The sequence below is a fragment of the Emys orbicularis genome, chromosome 13 (assembly GCF_028017835.1).
Source record: "Emys orbicularis isolate rEmyOrb1 chromosome 13, rEmyOrb1.hap1, whole genome shotgun sequence".
Classification (NCBI taxonomy): domain Eukaryota; kingdom Metazoa; phylum Chordata; order Testudines; family Emydidae; genus Emys; species Emys orbicularis.
The window spans coordinates 6,275,626-6,294,576 of record NC_088695.1 but is presented as its reverse complement, the minus strand read 5'-3'; the positions used below and the strand labels follow the sequence as shown (position 1 = coordinate 6,294,576).

At 53.2% G+C, this 18,951-nt stretch overlaps 1 protein-coding gene across 1 annotated transcript; it reads right to left on the bottom strand.

Moving 5' to 3' along the window:
* Positions 1-374: 374 nt before the first annotated feature.
* LOC135888426 (tripartite motif-containing protein 10-like) lies at positions 375-14,180 on the bottom strand. Its single transcript, XM_065416232.1, has 7 exons — positions 13,770-14,180; positions 12,626-12,721; positions 11,982-12,212; positions 9,589-9,611; positions 7,916-8,031; positions 1,459-1,518; positions 375-886 (listed from the first exon to the last, which is right to left on the bottom strand). Exons 1-7 carry the CDS (start codon positions 14,178-14,180, stop codon positions 375-377), a joined length of 1,449 nt encoding a protein of 482 aa, XP_065272304.1.
* Positions 14,181-18,951: the final 4,771 nt, after the last annotated feature.

Here is an 18,951-nt window from a genome sequence, read left to right as displayed (position 1 = left end):
GAGGGATGAGCTTTCAGGGGGTGAGAGATAGGAGAGGCCAGGAGAACGGGGAGACAGGAGTCCTCCAAGTTCATGGAGACTAGGATGATGGTGGCTAAAGAAACCCATCTTTTAATTCCCGGTAGGCTATTCCCCAGTATCTCAGTGCCTGAGCTGGGATCCCAGAGTCTTCCTGACTATGGAGGACAGTGAGAAATAGGCTGCAGAGTCTAGAGGGGGAAAACCTGACGTCTCCATCTCCATCGCTGCTTCCTCTCTATGGTTTGACGATCCATTGTCCCCCATGGAGGCACCGGGGTCATGGAGACGAGGACGTTTGAGGCTAGAGAGGCTGATTTCAGGGTCCCCAGGGGGGATATTTCCCCCCCTGTGTCTTAGGGCCACAGTCTGAGCCGGGATCTCCCCACCTGGAGCCAGGGTAGGCTTCTCTCCCCAGTGAAAGAGGCGGGCGGGAAAGTGAAGATCGGGCCCTGGTTCTCAGCATCGAAAAATGTCACCTGCCCCCGTTCACAGTCCAGAGAAACCCGGATCCTGCTGGGGGCCTGGCTCAGGGGCAGGGGGGTCTCAGGGGAGGTGAGAGCCTGGTATTGATCTCCACACCGCTCCACAGCCCAGATCCCCCCCTCAGGGCTACGGCTGATCCATCCCTTCCTCCTCACAGACTCTCTGGCCACCCCCACGGCCCAGAATCGCCCACCCCCCACCTCCACCTCCCAGCAATGTCTCCCTGAGGTGAATCCCTCACAGCCCAGCACACAGGGCAAAATGTCAAATCGCTCCGGATTGTCGGGTAGATCCTCCTCTGTGAATCCCCATCTTGCACTTTTCCAATCCTCTGACACGATGAGTTCGGGATGAGCCGTGTCTGGATCCAGAGTCACATTCACTGGGGAGAGAGAGAATCGGAGCATTAGGGGCAGAGCTCGGCCCTGCGGGAGGCTGGAGCCATTTCTAACATTCCCCAGCAGCCTGGTGCTGGATGCGACAGTCCTGGATCCCTGGGAGGGATCTCAGGAGGAAGAAGTGGGGTGGGGCTTTGGGGGGAAGAGGTGGGGCAGGGAAGGGGCCTCGGGGGAAGAGGCAGGGGAGGGGACGGACCTCAGGGAAAAGAGGCAGGGGAGGGGAGGTTCCGGCACTCCTGCTGGAGTGTCCAGTTTTTAAGTATTACCAAGTTGGCAACCCTACCGGGGTTAGAGGAAAGTGTTCGGATGCAGGTTCGTGAGAGTGCTTCTGTTCCTTGGCGTGGGCATGGACTCGGTATTAAGGTTGGTGTCAGGATTGTTCATATGACTTGAGCTTAGGGTTGCCTTAGTATTTACAATTCTCTATTTTATTTGTGAATGGGACGTGTGTCAGGAACAGTGTTAGTTTGGTTTGTAACTTCAGCTCCGGGTTCATGAAAGTGTCTCGATGGAATTTCTGTCTTCACTTGAAGACCATCTCCACCGGCAATCTCACCCTGTCTGTGCAATCCTAGGGATTCCCTTCTTCTTTTCTCCAGTTCAGACGGCAGAGTGTCTGGAGGGGGAAGGGACAGAAGAGATGAGATAGCACGCTTTCATGTTTGAAACAACACCCCTGTAATGATCTTGGAGTTCATTAAACAACACACCAGTGCATGACAAAAGAATAGAACTTTTGTTAAAACAACCTAGAGAGCTTCTGGGGTGAACTGCTGTCAGGAGCAGAGGACTCTCCCTAAAAGTGGGGGGGCCACCAGTGCCCAAACTGTGACCTTGCCCCCCTTCTCCCCCACTCTTGTGCCACTTCCTCTCCCCTCCCCAATCTGTAACCCGATCTATAAATTATATATATAGACTGTGTAGACTGTCGATCCTTCATCAGTTAAGACTGAGCCGATCACAACACGTCTTCCAATCTTCTCTTATATATATATATATATTAATTACTTAAGAATCCCCAGTTATCACTTTGAGGGTTAGCAGGTTCTTGTCCCAAGATCGGACCCAATATTATTCAAATTATTATATAGTTGGAAACCCCAATGTGCATAGTTGCAACACTCACACTATAGGAACTCCTCTATTATTACAAATATAGTTTATTAATACATTTAGCACAGTCACAAACACCCCAACTCAGTAAGGGAGATAGAGGTACTACAGAATGTACATCTACACACCCACATACTCACACCATCCCTTGCAGAATAACCTGACATGTTAGCCATCATCTTCCTCATCACCATCACCTTTTTCATCATCAACCACGGCCATCATTCTGGCACCTCCCAAGAGCTACATCTTCTTCTCCTACTGCCCCTAGGCTGGGATACCACTTTTACCATATGTTACTCTGCTGCCGCTATATTTAATGCATATTTAGTAGGGAATTTCCCCCTTTTCCTTATTTGTATTTCCTCCTCTTACTAATGTTGGAGTATCTTTTTTCTATAGGTTCATATATAATAGAATCATAGAAGATTAGGGTTGGAAGAGACCTCAGAAGGTCATCTAGTCCAACCCCCTGCTCAAAGCAGGACCAACACCAACTAAATCATCCCAGCCAGGGCTTTGTCAAGCCTGACCTTAAAAACCTCTAAGGATGGAGATTCCACCACCTCCCTAGGTAACCCATTCCAGTGCTTCACCACCCTCCTAGTGAAACAGTGTTTCCTAATATCCAACCTATACCTCCCCCACTGCAATTTGAGACCATTGCTCCTTGTTCTGTCATCTGCCACCACTGAGAAAAGCCGAGCTCCATCCTCTTTGGAACCCCCCTTCAGATAGTTGAAGGCTGATATCAAATCCCCCTTCACTCTTCTCTTCTGCTAAATAAGCCCAGTTCCCTCAGCCTCTCCTTGTAAGTCTTATGCCCCAGCCCCCTAATAATTTTTGTTGCCCTCCACTGGACTCTCTCCAATTTGTCCACCTCCTTTCTGTAGTGGGGGGCCCAAAACTGGACACAATACTTCAGATGTGGCCTCACCAGTGCCGAATAGAGGGGAATAATCACTTCCCGCAATCTGCTTGCCATGCTCCTACTAATGCAGCCCAAGTCCACTGCTTTCCCCATATCCAGAAAGCCAGTTATCTCATCATAGAAGGCAATCAGGTTGGTCAGGCTTGACTTGCCCTTGGTGAATCCATGTTGACTGTTCCTGATCACCTTCTTCTCCTTCAAGTGCTTCAAAATGGATTCCTTGAGGATCTGCTCCATGATTTTTCCAGGTACTGAGGTGAGGCTGACTGGTCTGTAGTTCCCCGGATTCTCTTTCTTCCCTTTTTTAAATATGGACACTATATTTGCCTTTTTCCAAGTGTCCGGGACCTCCCCGGATTGCCATGAGTTTTCAAAGATAATGGCCAATGGCTCTGCAATCACATCAGACAACTCCCTCAGCACCCTCGGATGCATTAGATCTGGCCCCATGGACTTGTGCATGTCCAGCTTTTCTAAAAAGTCCTAACCCTGTTCTTTCACCACTGAGGGCTGCTCACCTCCTCCCCATACTGTGCTGCCCAGTGCAGCAGTCTGGGAGCTGACCTTGTATGTGCCGACCGAGGAAAAAAAGCATTGAGAACTTCAGCTTTTTCCACATCATCTGTCACTAGGTTGCCTCCCCCATTCAGTAAGGGTCCCACATTTACCCTGACCTTCTTCTTGTTGCTAACATACCAGTAGAAACCCTTCTTGTTACCCTTCACATCCCTTGCTAGCTGCAACTCCAATTGTGCTTTGACCTTCCTGATCACACCCCTGCATGCTCAATCAATATTTTTATACTCCTCCTTAGTCATCTGTCCAAGTTTCCACTTCTTGTAAGCTTCCTTTTTGTGTTTAAACTCACCGAAGATTTCTCTGTTAAGCCAAGCTGGTTGCCTGCCATATTTGCTATTCTTTCTGCACATCGAGATGGTTTGTTCTTGCACCCTCAATAAGGCTTCTTTAAAATACAGCCAGCTCTCCTGGACTCCCTTCCCCCTCATATTAGCCTCCCAAGGGATCTTGCCCATCAGTTCCCAGAGGGAGTCAAAGTCTGCTTTTCTGAAGTTCAGGGTCCGTATTCTGCTGCTCTCCTTTCTTCCTTTTGTCAGGATCCTGAAGCTGACCATCTCACGATCACTGCTGCCCAGGTTGCCACCCACTTCTACTTCCCCAACCAATTCTTTTCTGTTTGTGAGCAGCAGGTCAAGAGGAGCACAGCCCCTAGTTGGTTCCTCCAGCACTTGCACCAGGAAGTTGTCCCCAACACTCTCCAAAAACTTCCTGGATTGTCTGTGCACTGCTGTATTGCTCTCCCAGCAAATGTCAGGGTGATTGAAGTCCCCGAAGAAAACCAGGGCCTGTGATCTGGAAACTTCTGTTAGTTGTCCGAAGAAAACCTCGTCTACCTCATCCTGCTGGTCTGATGGTCTATAGCAGACGCCCACTAAGACATCACCCTTATTGCTCTCGCCTCTAAACTTAACCCAAAGACTCTCAACAGGCTTTTCTCCAGTTTCATTCCGGAGCTCTGAGCAATCATACCGCTCTCTTACATACAGTGCAACTCCTCCACCTTTCCTCCCCTGCCTGTCCTTCCTGAACCCAGTGCTCCAGCCATGTGAGTTACCCCACCAAGCCTCTGTTATTCCAATCACATCATAGTTCCTTGACTGTGCCAGGACTTCCATTTCTTCCTGCTCGTTTCCCAGGCTTCTTGCGTTCATGTCCAGGCACCAAGGTATCTAGCCGATTGCTCTACTTTCTCAGTATGAATCAGGAGGCCTCTCCTGTTGCACCCTCCTCCTTGTGTTTCCTCCTGGTATCCCACTTCCCCACTTACCTCTGGGCTTAGGTCACCGTTCCCCAGCGAACCTAGTTTAAAGCCCTCCTCACTAGGTTAGCCAGCCTGCTTGCGAAGATGCTCTTCTCTCTCTTCATTAGATGGACCTCATCTCTTTCTAGCAATCCTTCTTCCTGGAACAACATCCCATGGTCGAAGAATCCAAAGCCCTCTCTCCAACACCACCTGCGTAACCAAGCATTTACCTCCACAATTCGATGGTCCCTACCTGGGCCTTTTCCTTCAACAGGGAGAATGGACAAGAACACGACTTTTGCCTCAAACTCTTTTATCCTTCTTCCCGGAGCCATGTAGTCTGCAGTGACCCGCTCAAGGTCATTCTTGGCAGTATCCTTGGTGCCCCCGTGGAGAAGTAGGAAGGGGTGGCGGTCTGAGGGCTTGATCAGTTTCGGCAGACACTCTGCCACATCCTGAATTCAAGCTCCAGGCAAGCAGCACTCTTCTCGAGTCTCTGGGTCTGGACGGCAGATGGATGACTCCGTCCCCCTGAGAAGGGAGTCCCCGACCACCACCACCCGTCTCCTCCTCTTGGGAGTGGTGGTCGTGGAACCCCCATCCCTAGGACAATGCATCCCATGCATTCTCAACTTATTATCATGTATGTCAGTTCGTTGCCATGGCCCATTAGCGGTTAGGTGTCTGCAAATGTAGCTCATGTAACTGTTACACGTCAGTTCATTGCCAGGAGGCTTCTGTGGTTAAACCATGTACCTGTGGTCAAAACTTCCCCTTAAACACTCTATTTTCAGCTCCCCAATATTTGGGGTTTTCCGTTGGCCGTTTATCTGTGCAAAGTTCATAGGCCTCAAGCCTTCTGCTAACTTGCTGAAGCTAACGTCTGACAGGATGCAGGCCTGTAGGTTCCGTGCATTACTGCTAAATATAATGCAAAGCAAAATATAATGAAAGCAAGCTCGCCCACTGGGCTACACACCGCCCCTACTTCCCGAGCTCCCGCCCTCGCGCTGCCATTCTCCCTGAGGCCCCGCCTCTTCTCCACAAGACCCCGCCTCCACTCGCTCCTCTCCACCCCCATCGCTCGCCCTTACGGCCGGCGAAAAGCTATAGGGCCCTGGCCCCCGGCTCCCCGTGTTCCGGCGCCCCGATTGCTGTATACAGCTACACTGAGTTCTCAACCCCAGCTTCCAGGGCACATCTCTAAATTCCTGTATTCATAATCCTGTCCCCTATGAGGGAGTGTCGCTAAATTATAATCTTCCACAAACATCTCTCTACAACCCCCACTCTGACTTGACGTAACTTTGGTTTAATAGTGAGAGAGAAACAGACAGAGATGGACAGACACACACTCAGGTCTTTAATTAAAGCTAATCCCAAACCTTCTCTTTCCTCCTGGCCCCTTAGATCAACAGAATCCACTTCCATTAACCCTCACCACATGCCAGGAAATATTAGCTGTAAAAAAGATGGACGGCTCCCTCATCCTCTCCCTCCCACCCCCAGCTGGTGTGTCACATTCACCCGCTGCATTTCGTCCTAACCTAGACCCAGATCCTGCAAAGACTTTAGCATGAAAGTGACTTGCCACACTTTGACATTAATGGGAGCTTAAGAATTTGCAGGATCAGGGTCCTTTGTTGTAAACTTTAGGTCTGTTTACTCAGTGTCTCTCCTGAGCTCGGCACAAACGGGGTCTTCGCCCTGGATAGGCTGAAATGCAAAGGATTGTATCCTTTGACAAATGCAGAAACTGGGGCAGGAAGAAGTTCAGCTCAATGGGCCAGATTCACCCCTGCACTGGCAAAGAGCTAGAGGGGAGGCAGGTTGGGTCTTCCCTAGTCAGTGGCTAATGCAAAGCTTGGCACAGGGAAATCCAAGATTTGCATCCTTGTGTCAGCGACCTCTATGGGGCTTTGCCGGCCAGCAGAGTAGAAGAGAAACAACTTCATCCTGGCGACACCTCTTTATCCCGGTCCACCCCCTCCCTGCTCCAGTGTGCCCTCACCAACTCCGCTCCATGCCCAGGCACACTCCTTGTGCCAGCAGCTGCTGTGGAGCAGGAAGAAGTGTCTTCTGTACTAGAGGGATTCCCTCGGGACGGGAGAGGGGTTTGCATCTTTCCTACAGCCCCTTTGGCCCAAACTAGCTGGTACACGGGGCCAGAGCACAAGGATGGGCTGGGTCCCAATTTCAACAGTGGCCTTTAATGTAGGGTCTACATTTTGGATGCTGAACTTTAGGCACCCGGGGCCTGGTTCACAAAGGGGTTGGGCACCTGCAGGTCCCACGGACTCCACCTGCAGCTGTGGACGACAGAAGTTCTGCAGTACACGCCCTGCAGTTCTGCAGCTGGACGAGATGCACTGAGGTTCCAAAAATTTGGCCATTTTGCTAAACCTGGACCTAAATAATTTACCAAAAGTGACCGAATAACTCAACCCTTGCTGGCTTTGTTCAGGTTGTCTGCTTCACTTTTCTTATTGAATGGATTCATAATTTCATAGAATATCAGGGTTGGAAGGGACCTCAGCAGGTCATCTAGTCCAACCCCCTGCTCAAAGCAGGTCCAATCCCCAACTAAATCATCCCAGCCAGGGCTTTGTCAAGCCGGGCCTTAAAAACCTCTAAGGAAGGAGATTCCACCACCTCCCTAGGTAACCCGTTCCAGTGCTTCACCACCCTCCTAGTGAAACAGTTTTTCCTAATATCCAACCTAAACCTCCCCCACTGCAACTTGAGACCATTGCTCCTTGTTCTGTCATCTGCCACCACTGAGAACAGTCTGGATCCATCCTCTTTGGAACCCCCTTTCAGGTAGTTGAAGGCTGCTATCAAATCCCCCCTCACTCTTCTCTTCTGCAGACTAAATAAGCCCAGTTTCCTCAGCCGCTCCTCATAAGTCATGTGCCCCAGCCCCCTAATCATTTTCATTGCCCTCCGCTGGACTCTCTCCAATTTGTCCACATCCTTTCTGTATTGGGGGTCCAAAATTGGATGCCATACTCCAGATGTGGCTTCATGAATAGAAGGGAATAATCATTTCCCTGGATCTGCTGGCAACACTCCTACTGATGCAGCCCAATCTTCTCCCACAGTCTCTGGACTCATCCCAATTTCCTCTCCTCTGTCCCATCTTGGTACCTTTGAACTTCTTCAGAGTCTCCGTTAGAGCACTATTATTCTGAGACAACTCTCCGAGTCTCTTTTCCAGCTCCGAAGACATCTCCACTGGCTGCTGGAACTTCCCCTTCTCACACCTGGAGAGAAAATTTCACATTCTTGTTTTTGTTTAGTGACACATCATCATTTGTCGTCAGTGAAAGCTGCTGCTCTAATGGGCCTGGAATTATAATTCCTCGGCTTCTCCCAGCCTCAGAGCAGGTGTAGCACAGGTTGTGGCCGTACAACCTTCCCCCTGAAGATCCCATTAATATTCTTCAGTTCTGGCCTGGAGAGACCGGCTCTGGGGCAAAACAGGAATTGAGTCTCCACGGCCAATTCACTCCTTGGCCTCCCTGCTGGGCTTAGTGTTGTAGCTATGTGTGCACTCGGAACTGGACTGATTCATTACAAACGAAGCCCTGAATAGATGTAAGAGGTGCCGGGGCTCAAGCAATTTTTTTATTTTCATAAGTGACGCGGCGAGCCCAGAGGTGCGAGGGCGATGAACATGGGCGCCAGGTTTGTATAATTTTTGGTGGTGCCCAGAACAGGTCCAAGCAGAGCCATCCCGTCCATAGGATGGACCGGGGCAACCATCCCGGGCCCAGCGCTTCAGGGGGACGCGGGGTCCAGGGCGGCCTGGGGGTTAGTGGGGAGTCTGGCGCCAGCAGCAGCGAGTGACGCGGCCCCAGCCCACCCCACTCTGTTCCGCCCCACTGGCTCCCGGAGTCGCTCGGGGGAGGGGGCGTAAGCCAGAAAGAGGCGGGGCAGGGGATTGGGGTAAGGGATGGAATGGGGAGGGGAAGGGGTGGAGCAGGGGTGGGAAGAGGCGGGGCGGGGGGTTGGGGAAAGGGGTGGAGTAGGGCGGGGAGGGGGCGGAGCAGGGGTGGGAAGAGGTGGGGCGGGAACTTGGGGGAAGGGATGGAGTGGGGGCAGGTGTGGAGCAGGGGCGGGAAGAGGCGGGGCAGGGCGGGCTGGGGCCAGGTCCCCCGCTAACCCTCCAGGCCACCCTGGACCCCGCATCCCCCTGAAACACAGAGCCCCCCAAAGTGCGGGGCCTGGGTCGGGTGTCCCGATCCATCCTATGGATGGGACGGCTCTGAAAATATAAGCCCAAACATTGGTGGAGCCGGTCCCACGTTCCTGAATATTGGTGGAGCACGGGCACCATGGGGCCATATAAGTCGCTGCCTGTGGCAATGAACTGCCAAGCCTAGAGGGCTCAGCCCTGGCAAACCGCGGCACAAATTAAGCCTTGATCTACTCCCCGCTTCCCCAGTTCATTCCACACAGGTCTCCAAACAGTCCTCAAGCAGTAAAGACTCTTGATGATGGCTGCCCCGGGCGGGACTGTATCCTGTGCCCTAGCGGTGAAAGGCCCATAGTCCATCCCCAGAACCCCGAGGCAGCCAGTCCCCCAGGGATGGGACATCTCTAGGAAATACTTTAGGTTCAGAAGCTTTCCCGCAGGATGGATAACTCCAGAGTGTCGGGTCAGAGGGTGAGAACCTCCGGATGTTAAATTCAACCGAGATTTGTAGCCGAATGTGACCCAGCCCCACGCGCTGTGCTGTGGCGCCCTGGAGAGGCGGGGTTTGAACATTGCGGCCAAGTCCTTTCCCGGCGCCGTAAAGCAGGAAGGAGCCACGTACCTGCTCAAGGTGCTTCTGATGTCCTAGAGGGAAGATAAAGAAAAGGGAGCTCAGTCCCACATGCCGAGGGCCCCTCCTGCTCTGGAGGGGGCTCGCTCTGAATTCAGCACAGTGCAGGTGGGGATCTAGGACCCTTTTATTCATAAACATTTTTTCCCAAGTGCATAGGCACCGACTCTATGGGTGCTCTGGGGCTGGAGCACCCACGGGGAAAAAATGGTGGGTGCTCAGCACTCACCAGTGGAGCTCCTCCCCCTCCCTCCCCAGTGCGCCCGTCCCCAGGCGGCCCTGCCAATCAACTCCTCCCCCTCGCCCCCGGCACCTCCCGCCCCCCGGCGGCCCTGCCGATCAACTCCTCCCCCTCCCCCCCAGCACCTCCCGTCCCTGGCGGCCCTGCCGATCAACTCCTCCCCCTCCCCCCCCGGCACCTCCCGTCCCCAGGCGGCCCTGCCGATCAACTCCTCCCCCTCCCCCTCCCTCCCAGCACCTCCCGTCCCCCGGCGGCCCTGCCAATCAACTCCTCCTCCTCCCCCTCCCTCCCAGCACCTCCCGCCCCCGGGCGGCCCTGCCGATCAACTCCTCCCCCTCCCTCCCAGCACCTCCCGTCCCCCGGCGGCCCTGCCGATCAACTCCTCCCCCTCCCTCCCGGCACCTCCCGTCCCCGGGCAGCCCTGCCGATCAACTCCTCCCCCTCCCCCCCGGCACCTCCTGTCCTCAGGCGGCCCTGCCGATCAACTCCTCCCCTCCCCCCCAGCGCCTCCCGCCCCCGGGCGGCCCTGCCGATCAACTCCTCCCCCTCCCTCCCAGCGCCTCCTGTCCCCGGGCGGCCCTGCCGATCAACTCCTCTCCCTCCCCCCCGGCACCTCCTGCCCCCGGGCGGCCCTGCCGATCAACTTCTCCCCCTCCCCCCCGGCACCTCCTGTCCCCAGGCGGCCCTGCCGATCAACTCCTCCCCCTCCCCCCAGTGCCTCAGCTGTTCAGCGGTGTGCAGGAGGCACGGGGGGGGGGGGCAAGAGGGCAGAGCACGCTCAGGGGAGGGGGTGGAATGGGGCAGAAAGAGGCGGGGCGGGGCCTTGGGGGAAGGGGTGTGGGCGGGGCCTGGGACGGAGCAGGGGTCGAGTGCCCCCGGGGAAATTAAGAAACTGGCACCTATGCCCAAGTGGATTTTTGCTGTTATTTGTGGAAAACGAAAGCCACAGAGATGGTATTGTGAGTGGAAATGTGCAGGAGCGTTCTCACGGGAAGGGCCCTTTCTCTCTCTCATGCCCATATTGAAAAACTCTCTAACTCTTTGTGCTGTTCTCACGGTCATGAACGAGCGTGGAGAGTTTGTGACCAGACCAGACAACCCTGCTGTGTATAAAGCGCAGGTCATTCCCTCAAGGAAGAGGGACAATATCTCCTCCTTCCACCCTCATCCCACCCATAGCCCCAATAACTTTCTTCCCCCACCCTCATCTTCCCCCACCTCCCTAGTCCTGCACATCTTAGGCGCCAACTCCGTGGGTGCTCCGGGGCTCAAGCACCCACAGAAAAAAAAATAGTGGGTGCTCAGCACCCACCAGCCACAGCTGTTCGGCGGTGCTGCCGATCAGCTGTTTGGCGGCTGGGGAGGGCGGAGAGCAGCGAGCGGGGGGTCTCGGGGGAGGGGTTGGAGCAGGAAGAGGCGGAGCGAGGGCGGGGCCTCGGGGCAGAGCAGGGAGCACCCCCTGGGAAAAATAAAAGTCAGCGCCTATGCCTCACATTCCCGCAGAGACCTGAAATAGTCCAGCCTGCTGCCCTTCAGAATCCAGAGACCAAGGAAGGGCAGGAATTGCCAAGTGTGACCCGTGTGGAGATCTATACCTATCTCATAGAACTGGAAGGGACCCTGAAAGGTCATCGAGTCCAGCCCCCTGCCTTCACTAGCAGGACCAAGTACTGATTTTGCCCCAGATCCCCAAGTGGCCCCCTCAAGGATTGAACTCACAACCCTGGGTTTAGCAGGCCAATGCTCAAACCACTGAGCTATCCCTCAGCTGGAACAAGGGGAAGAAACTACAAAAGGGAAAGTTGTGGCTGAATATCAGGGCGAACTTCCTGACTCGGAGAAGTATCTGGCTAGAGAATCATCTCCCAAGGGGAAACGGTGGAAGCCGCAACCCCTGGGAATTTTGAACCTTGGCTGCACAAAACCAAAGAAAGTGAGTTGGTGGGAGCAACCCTGCTCTGGCCCCAGGGCCATGGAGTGTCTGAGCGAAGGGGGCATTTCCATCTCGAACATCTAGGAGTCTGTAACTCTCCAAAGGACAATCATAATTCCCATTCCAGCAATGCACCAACTGTGTGCTCCTGGACTCTGTTGCTGTGACACCTGTGCAGGGATCTGGGGGGGGTCTCTAACTCAGTCTCACCTGCAGGAATTTGCTGGCCGGCTGCTGGCACGTCTCCTCCATCTCATCAATCAGCTCGCTGAGACGGGGTATCTCCTTAGACATGCTGGTGGCGTTTTCATCCTGGCTCTTCCTAATCGCCTTGTCCAACTTTTCCAACTGGGCCAGCAGGAGTTGCTCTTGGTCCTCCAGAAACTGGCGCAGCTGCTTGAATACAGATACAATCTTCTGCCTCTCGTCTTCCATTTTCTCCTGTAAGGGACACGCAGGGAAAAGGCAGGTTGGGAATACGCGGAGAGTCACAGGCCGTTTCACAGTAGATCCCTAGCTGCAGGGTCAGGGATTCTCACCAGAGTTGCACATGCTGCCTGCCTGCGATGGTCCAAGTGACCTGAGAGGAAGCGTCACCTTGACTATTACCCCTGTGATGTATGTTCAAATTATCCCTAGAAAGGATCTGTCTTCATAAATAAACGTTCTCCTGCCTTCACCATTTGCCTGCCTCATCTCCAGTAAACCAGACCAGAGTTTACTTGACACAGAGGACTAACTAATCATCGCGGAAAGGGGAAAGTTACCCACTGTCGCTTTCCCATCAATCAGAGCGAGGAGAACATTGATAATGCCCCCAGGAATATCTGCTAGCAATTAACAAAGGCACCTACCAGCAGTTCCAGGAGTCTCTTTTCCTCGCTCAGTTTAACGGCCGGGATCTCATCTCTCTCTTTCATCAAGCTCTGCAAATGGAGCTGAATTTGATCCTAACAAAAGAAAAGTGACTTGTGATATTTCTCTTTTCCCAGGATTATTTCCCCGCTGGATTTGTGTTTTCCAGGATGTCACATCGGTAACAAAGCTCATCTCAGGAATACCTGGCTCAAGCCACTTCAAATGTGGCCCACTAACCCTAACCTGGAATCCCAGGAGGGAGGGGAATTTTCAAGACAATCGGAATAAGAGCGAGGATTTCAGAGCAGTTAGAAAAATTGGCTTTCAGACAATAAACCAGTTTCAACCTTAACTGTAGCGGTGCTACCAACCCACCATAATTCACATGTCCCCGGCAGCAGAACTGCCGTCTCTTTCTCTTCAGTCTGAACCTCCTTTTTGGCTGCATCTGGGCTGTAGCAGGCTCATCTGCTCCGTCTCTGGCCTGACCGGAACCGTGCAGCCATCACTGTTAATTCCCTTTAAGGGAGACAGCACCTCCTCTGGACACCTCAGCACAATGCTAGAGCAGCGTCAGTGCCAGCCCAGAGGGAGTAGCTCTGTAAGGTAGGACTATGGATGGAGCCGGCTTCTGGGAGAGGAAATCCGGGAAACTGGGAGAACCTGTTGCTCTGAAAGAGGCTCAGAGAAACTTCAGCTCCCCTGGGGGAAAACATAGGCGCCGAGTCGCCGACTCTGTGGGTGCTCTGGGGCTGGGGCACCCATGGGGAAAAAAAAATGTGGGTACTCAGCACCCACCAGCAGGCCCCGCAGATCAGCGCCTGCCCCTTCCCCTCAGCGCCTCCCACCTGCTGGTGGCCCCACCGATCAGCTCCTCCCCCTCCCTCCCAATGCCTCCGGCCCGCTGCAATCAGCTGTTCAGTGGCGTGCAGGAGGCGCTGGGGGGGGGGAGGGGGAGGAGCAGAGGAAGGAAGAGGCATGGGGATGGGGTGGGAAGAGGCAGAGCGGGGGTGGGGCCTGGGACGGAGCGGAAGTCAAGCTCCCCCCTGGCATCTGAGTAAGTTGGCGCCTATGGGGGGAAAGATCAATTTAGTCTGAAAAGAAAAGGATTGAATTAACCGACGTCAGAGTGTTTCCTACCTTGTATTTCTGAGCAGCCTCCTCCATGACCAGCACTCTGTGAGATCTATGCTGGGGGGATCTCCAACAAGCCACACACACGGCTTCCCCGTCCTCCTCGCAGAACAGGTCGAGTTTCTCCTGGTGTGTCTCACACAGATTCTCTTTGCTAGGATTTAATTCCAGTTGTCTAATTTTCCCTACTATATTCCCCAGCTGCCAGTTGTGCCGGAGGTTCCCTTTCCGGATCCGGTGTCTGCAGACGGGACACTCCAAGGGGCCATATTCTTCCCATTTGTCACGGTAGTTACTGATGCAGCCCTGGCAGAAGTTGTGCCCACAGTCCATGGTCACGGGGTCCGTTAGATACTCCAGGCAGATGGGACACTTGGTTTCCTCTTGGATTCCCTGTACAGGAGCCGCTGAGGCCATGGCTGCAGGGATCACCAATGTTTTTTCTGGCCTCTTCCTTTAAGCCACACGTGGATGGGAGAAAAAACTCAGTGAGAGGCATATGGGGGAAAAGTGGGGGTATGACAGGGAGAAGTTGAGGGAAAGTTGGTTGGGATTGAAGAAGAGAACGGGCAATGCCTGTTTCACACTTGCTCTGGAGAGTTGGGTGTCTCTCCATAATGGGGGCTGTAAGTCTCTCTCTGCCACGAGCCCCTCTTCCTTCCTTCTGCACCAATGTGTGTCCACATCGGCCCTCTCCACTTGCTAAACCCAGACCGATCTGAGCCCCTCTTCTTTTAGTGCACAGAAGCGGCTCCCTCAATGGAACTGACCCAGTGAATAACCCAGTGCAGCTCTTGCTACAGCCTGTCCCAGCTGTACTAGAAGGAGAGAGCCTGAAACATGGGGCCTGGTTCAAGGCCTGAGGCCTGAACTAAAGTGAGCAAAAATCAGGCCCTGCTGATATAAAGCAAAGTTATCAAGAGAACGTAAGGATGGCCATACTGGGTCAGACCAATGGTCCATCTAGCCCAGTACCCTGTCTTTGGAAGACAGGATACTGGGCTAGATGGACCTTTGGTCTGACCCAGTATGGCCGTTCTTATGTTCTTCCAACAGTGGCCAATGCCAGGGGCCCCAGCAGGAATGAACAGAACAGGGAATCATCAAGTGATCCATCCCTGGTCGCCTATTCCCAGCTTCTGGCAAACAGAGGCTAGGGACACCATCCCTGCCCATCCTGGCTAATAGCCCTCGATGGGCCTATCCTCCATGAATTTATCTAGTTATTTTTTGAACCCTGTCATAGTCTTGGCCTTCACAACATCCTCTGGCAAGGAGTTCCACAGGTTGACTGTGCATCGTGTGGAAAAAAAATACTTCCTTTTGTTTGTTTTAAACCTGCTGCCTATTCATTTCATTGGGTGACCCCTAGTTCGTGTGTTAGGAGAAGGCGTAAATAACACTTTCTTATTCACTTTCTCCACACCAGTCATGATTTTATAGAGCTCAATCGTATCCTCCCTTAGCCGTCTCTTCCCCAAGCTGAAAAGTACCAGTCTTATTAATCTCTCAGGCTATGAGCCAAAGTCAGGTACATGAAGCTGGCAAAAACCACAGGCACTCCCAAGAAATACTAGGCGCAGGGTATTCATGTAGGCACATTCCAAAAGATGCAGGTACCCCCTGACATAAAGGAGTGGCATAAACACAATGGTGGGAAATGGAACAGGAACACACCAAGCCCAAGTGAAACAAGGACGGGAGGACAGGACAGGATGAGGGATGAAAATGTTTTGTTCGAACCAGCAGGTACAAGGTGTAGGGTGGTAACTAACCTCGTCGGGGGCAATACGTAGCTTGTTTGTATCCGTGTATAAAAGAGGGGCTGCAGAGGGGGTGTCTTTGTCCAGCTGGGGGCAGGGGTGGCAAGTGCCCCCGCTCACTCAGCTGAGTCCATTGTCAGGGGCATACAGGTCTTAGTGTCTCCATAGAATTTGCCGGGCACTAGGACCATCCTTCGTTAACGATAAACCTGGCCAAGCGCCTTCGCTACTGAACTGACTCTGTGGTCTTCTTAGACAGTTCAGTCGAGGACTGGTGTACCGCTACCTGGCCAGAGCTGGTGCAGCACGCAGAGAGAACACACACGCCGCCAACAACTGACACCACCAGCTGCCTGGACACCGAGGGCTGAATTCACCCCGTGTCTGAGCTGAGCTTCCTGACCAATTTGTGCCGGTTCTGCGCTGGGGCTGCCGGGTGTTAAGCCTAAATGCTGCATTTCACTCCTATCTGCATGAAAAGCCAGGGGGGTTAGGGGGAGAAAGTCCTTGTGATGATTCCCTCATGGAGATTCCTCCAAGCTGCCCAGTGAGGAGGGGGTTTTATCCCCACTTAAAAGGCCACGGAGCCCACCCCTAAACCTGGTGAATCTCCTGTGATCTGCAGGAGCTTTGGCCCTTCTCCATGGGAACCAGTGTCTCTGCACCCAGCTCTGCCTTCCAGCTCAACCTCAACTGGCTCCCAGGCAGCCCCGCTCAATGGGTTCTGCATCGCCAGGTGTGTCCCGTCCCACCCAGGCTGCAGCAGCTCCTAGTATGGAGAAAAATGTCTTCTAGAGGTGCCACCTTTTGTGTTGCAATTTATGTAAGGATCTAATTTGCATATTACAAATAATTCTCACGTAACCAGAAATTTCAGCGTGTGGTCAGTACATCCTTCCCCAAGCAGCAGCTGGGGGTAGGACATGGGTCTGCCCAAAACTAGGCAGGTGAGGCCGGGGAAGGTGGGTTGGTGGGTGCTTGAAGATGCCTGTGGGGGTAGCAGAGCGGGTGGGGGAGTGGGAAGCGGTGGAGTTGCTGGGTGGGTGACTGGTGGGGTTAGGGGGTGATGGGACTGTTGGGGGGCAGGGAGTTGCCTGGGGGTACTTAATACCAGATCTAATGGAAGACGAAGGGGCTACTATCAGGCAAACAATACTGAGACTTCTGGGGTCGCTTGGAGACGTCGGGCTGCCTGTGAACCCTCTGGCTTCAAACAGAGCCCCAGTCTCGCTGCCTGTGCGCATTTTACACTCCTTGGTGCGTCCGTTTGGACTGACTCCTTCACCCTGAATCACTTCACCCACCGTACTTCCTGAAATGGGTCCTGGGTGCCCGTCACTAGCTGGGCTCAATCCCAAGGCCCCACCCTTGCTCCGCCCCTTCCCCCAAGGCCCTGCCTCCACCCTGCCCCTTCCCTCAAGGCCCACCCCACCTCTTCCCCCGAGGCCCCACCCTCGCTCTGCCTCTTACCCCCAAGGCCCCACCCCCGCTCAGTCCTTTCCACCCCCTCCCCCCATCGCTTGCCCTTAAGGCAGGTTAAAAGTCGGAGAGCTATGCCCTCCCACTTTAAAAAGTGATGGGGCCATGGCTTCTTGGCCCCCCATTTTTCGGTGCCCCTGACTGTGATCCAGCAAACCTCCTAACCATGTAGGCTGCTTGTGACGCTGGCAGACCAGGTGCCAGCTCATGCCGTGGTCCCCATGTCTCAGTGGAACACTGACACACCCATAGCTCGACTCACCTGCGTGTTAGCTTTGTTAAAACAGGTATTAGAACTCTAAGCATGTGTTTAGTGTTTAGACATTATTTGAATGCTCACAAGTTGCTGCCTGTATTAATCTCACCTTTAAACCACAAGTTGAGGACGTCAGTAGCTCAGACATAGGTCAGGGGTTTGTTACAGGAGTGGATGAGTGAGATTCTGTGGCCTGCGTTGTGCAGGAGGTCAGACTAGAAGATCATAATGGTCCCTTCTGACCTTAAAGTCTATGAGTCTATACCAGCTGTATCCCATATTGCAAGCTAATATTTGAGCACTGGCATTGTAAGCCTCTGTAACTGTGTAAAGCACCAGACAGGAGGGAGACATTACCTAGGCCAAGTCTACACGTACAGTGCTGCATTGGCGCAGCTGGACTGATACAGCTGGACCTGGTGAAGACACTCTATGCTGACAGGAGAGAGCTGTCCCGTCAGCATAAAAAAACCCACCTCCGCGAGTGACAGAAGCTATGTCGGCGGGAGACGCTCTTCCACTGACATAGCGCTGGGCTCACAAGCACTTGTCAGTGTAACTTATGTCCCTCAGGGCGGTGAAATATTCACACCCCTGAGCGACATAAGTTTTGCCAACATAAGCTGTAGTGTAGACATAGCCCTAGTGTGAAGTTCCGATGTGCAGCCTTACGTCCTGCCCAACAGGGAAAGCCCATCGACACCAGATGGACTACTGTGGAACGTTAAGGAGGACAAAGGCGTTTTTTATTAGCTCACCCCCCCCCCCCCCCCGGCATGGAGATGAGTCATGCAAGTGGATTCCTCCCAGCAGCTGAGTTTGCAGCTCAGTTCACATGGCAGGAGGGGGATAAAACCCTAAACAGAAGGAACTGAGGTCTGATCTACACTAGGAACTTACATCCCCCGAGAGAGGTAGCTTCACCAACCTAGCCCCTGGATTCTTCCATCAACCCAGCTACCACCTCTTGGCGAGGTGGATCACCTACACAGATAGGAGAACCCCTCTTGTTGGCACAGGCAGTGTCTACACTGAAGCACTGCAGGTGCCCCGCTGTAACATTTTAAGTATAGACATACCCTGACTATCTCTATGCTGCTTGGACTCTGGAGGGCAAGGCTTGCTAAGCATAAGCAAGACATCTCCAGTGCTTAACCTGGGTTAGCTCTGAGAGACATATAGAGCTTGTTTGTTATAGAAGCTTCTCTTATCTTTTGAAACTTAAGATTGTAATTCATTTGTGTATGTAAGATAACCTGCTTTAACCTTGTAAATAACTCTCATTTCCTTGTCCTGTTATTCAATCTGTACATAGATTATTACAGGCGTGGCTACAAGCATTGTCTTTGGTGTGAGATCTAAGGTGCAAGTGACCTGGGGCAAGTGACTGGTCCTTTGGGACTGGGAGTAACCTGAATAATGCTGTGATTCTTGGGGTAAAAGACCATCTAGCACAAAGGCAGGCTCACCTGGGTGGCGAGACAGATCAGAGTACCCACGAGGCCTGTCTGCGACTCCATAGTTAGGCTGGTATATCACCTGAGGAGTTTACACTTGATCATTGGCTGGTGAAATCTATGTACAGAACTCACGAGCAGGGTTGGGTTTGTGCCCTGGTTCCTAACAGTCTGCCCCGAGGTTGGTACTCACGCTTTTGAGTCACCGCAGACAGCTTGATACTGCTAACCTC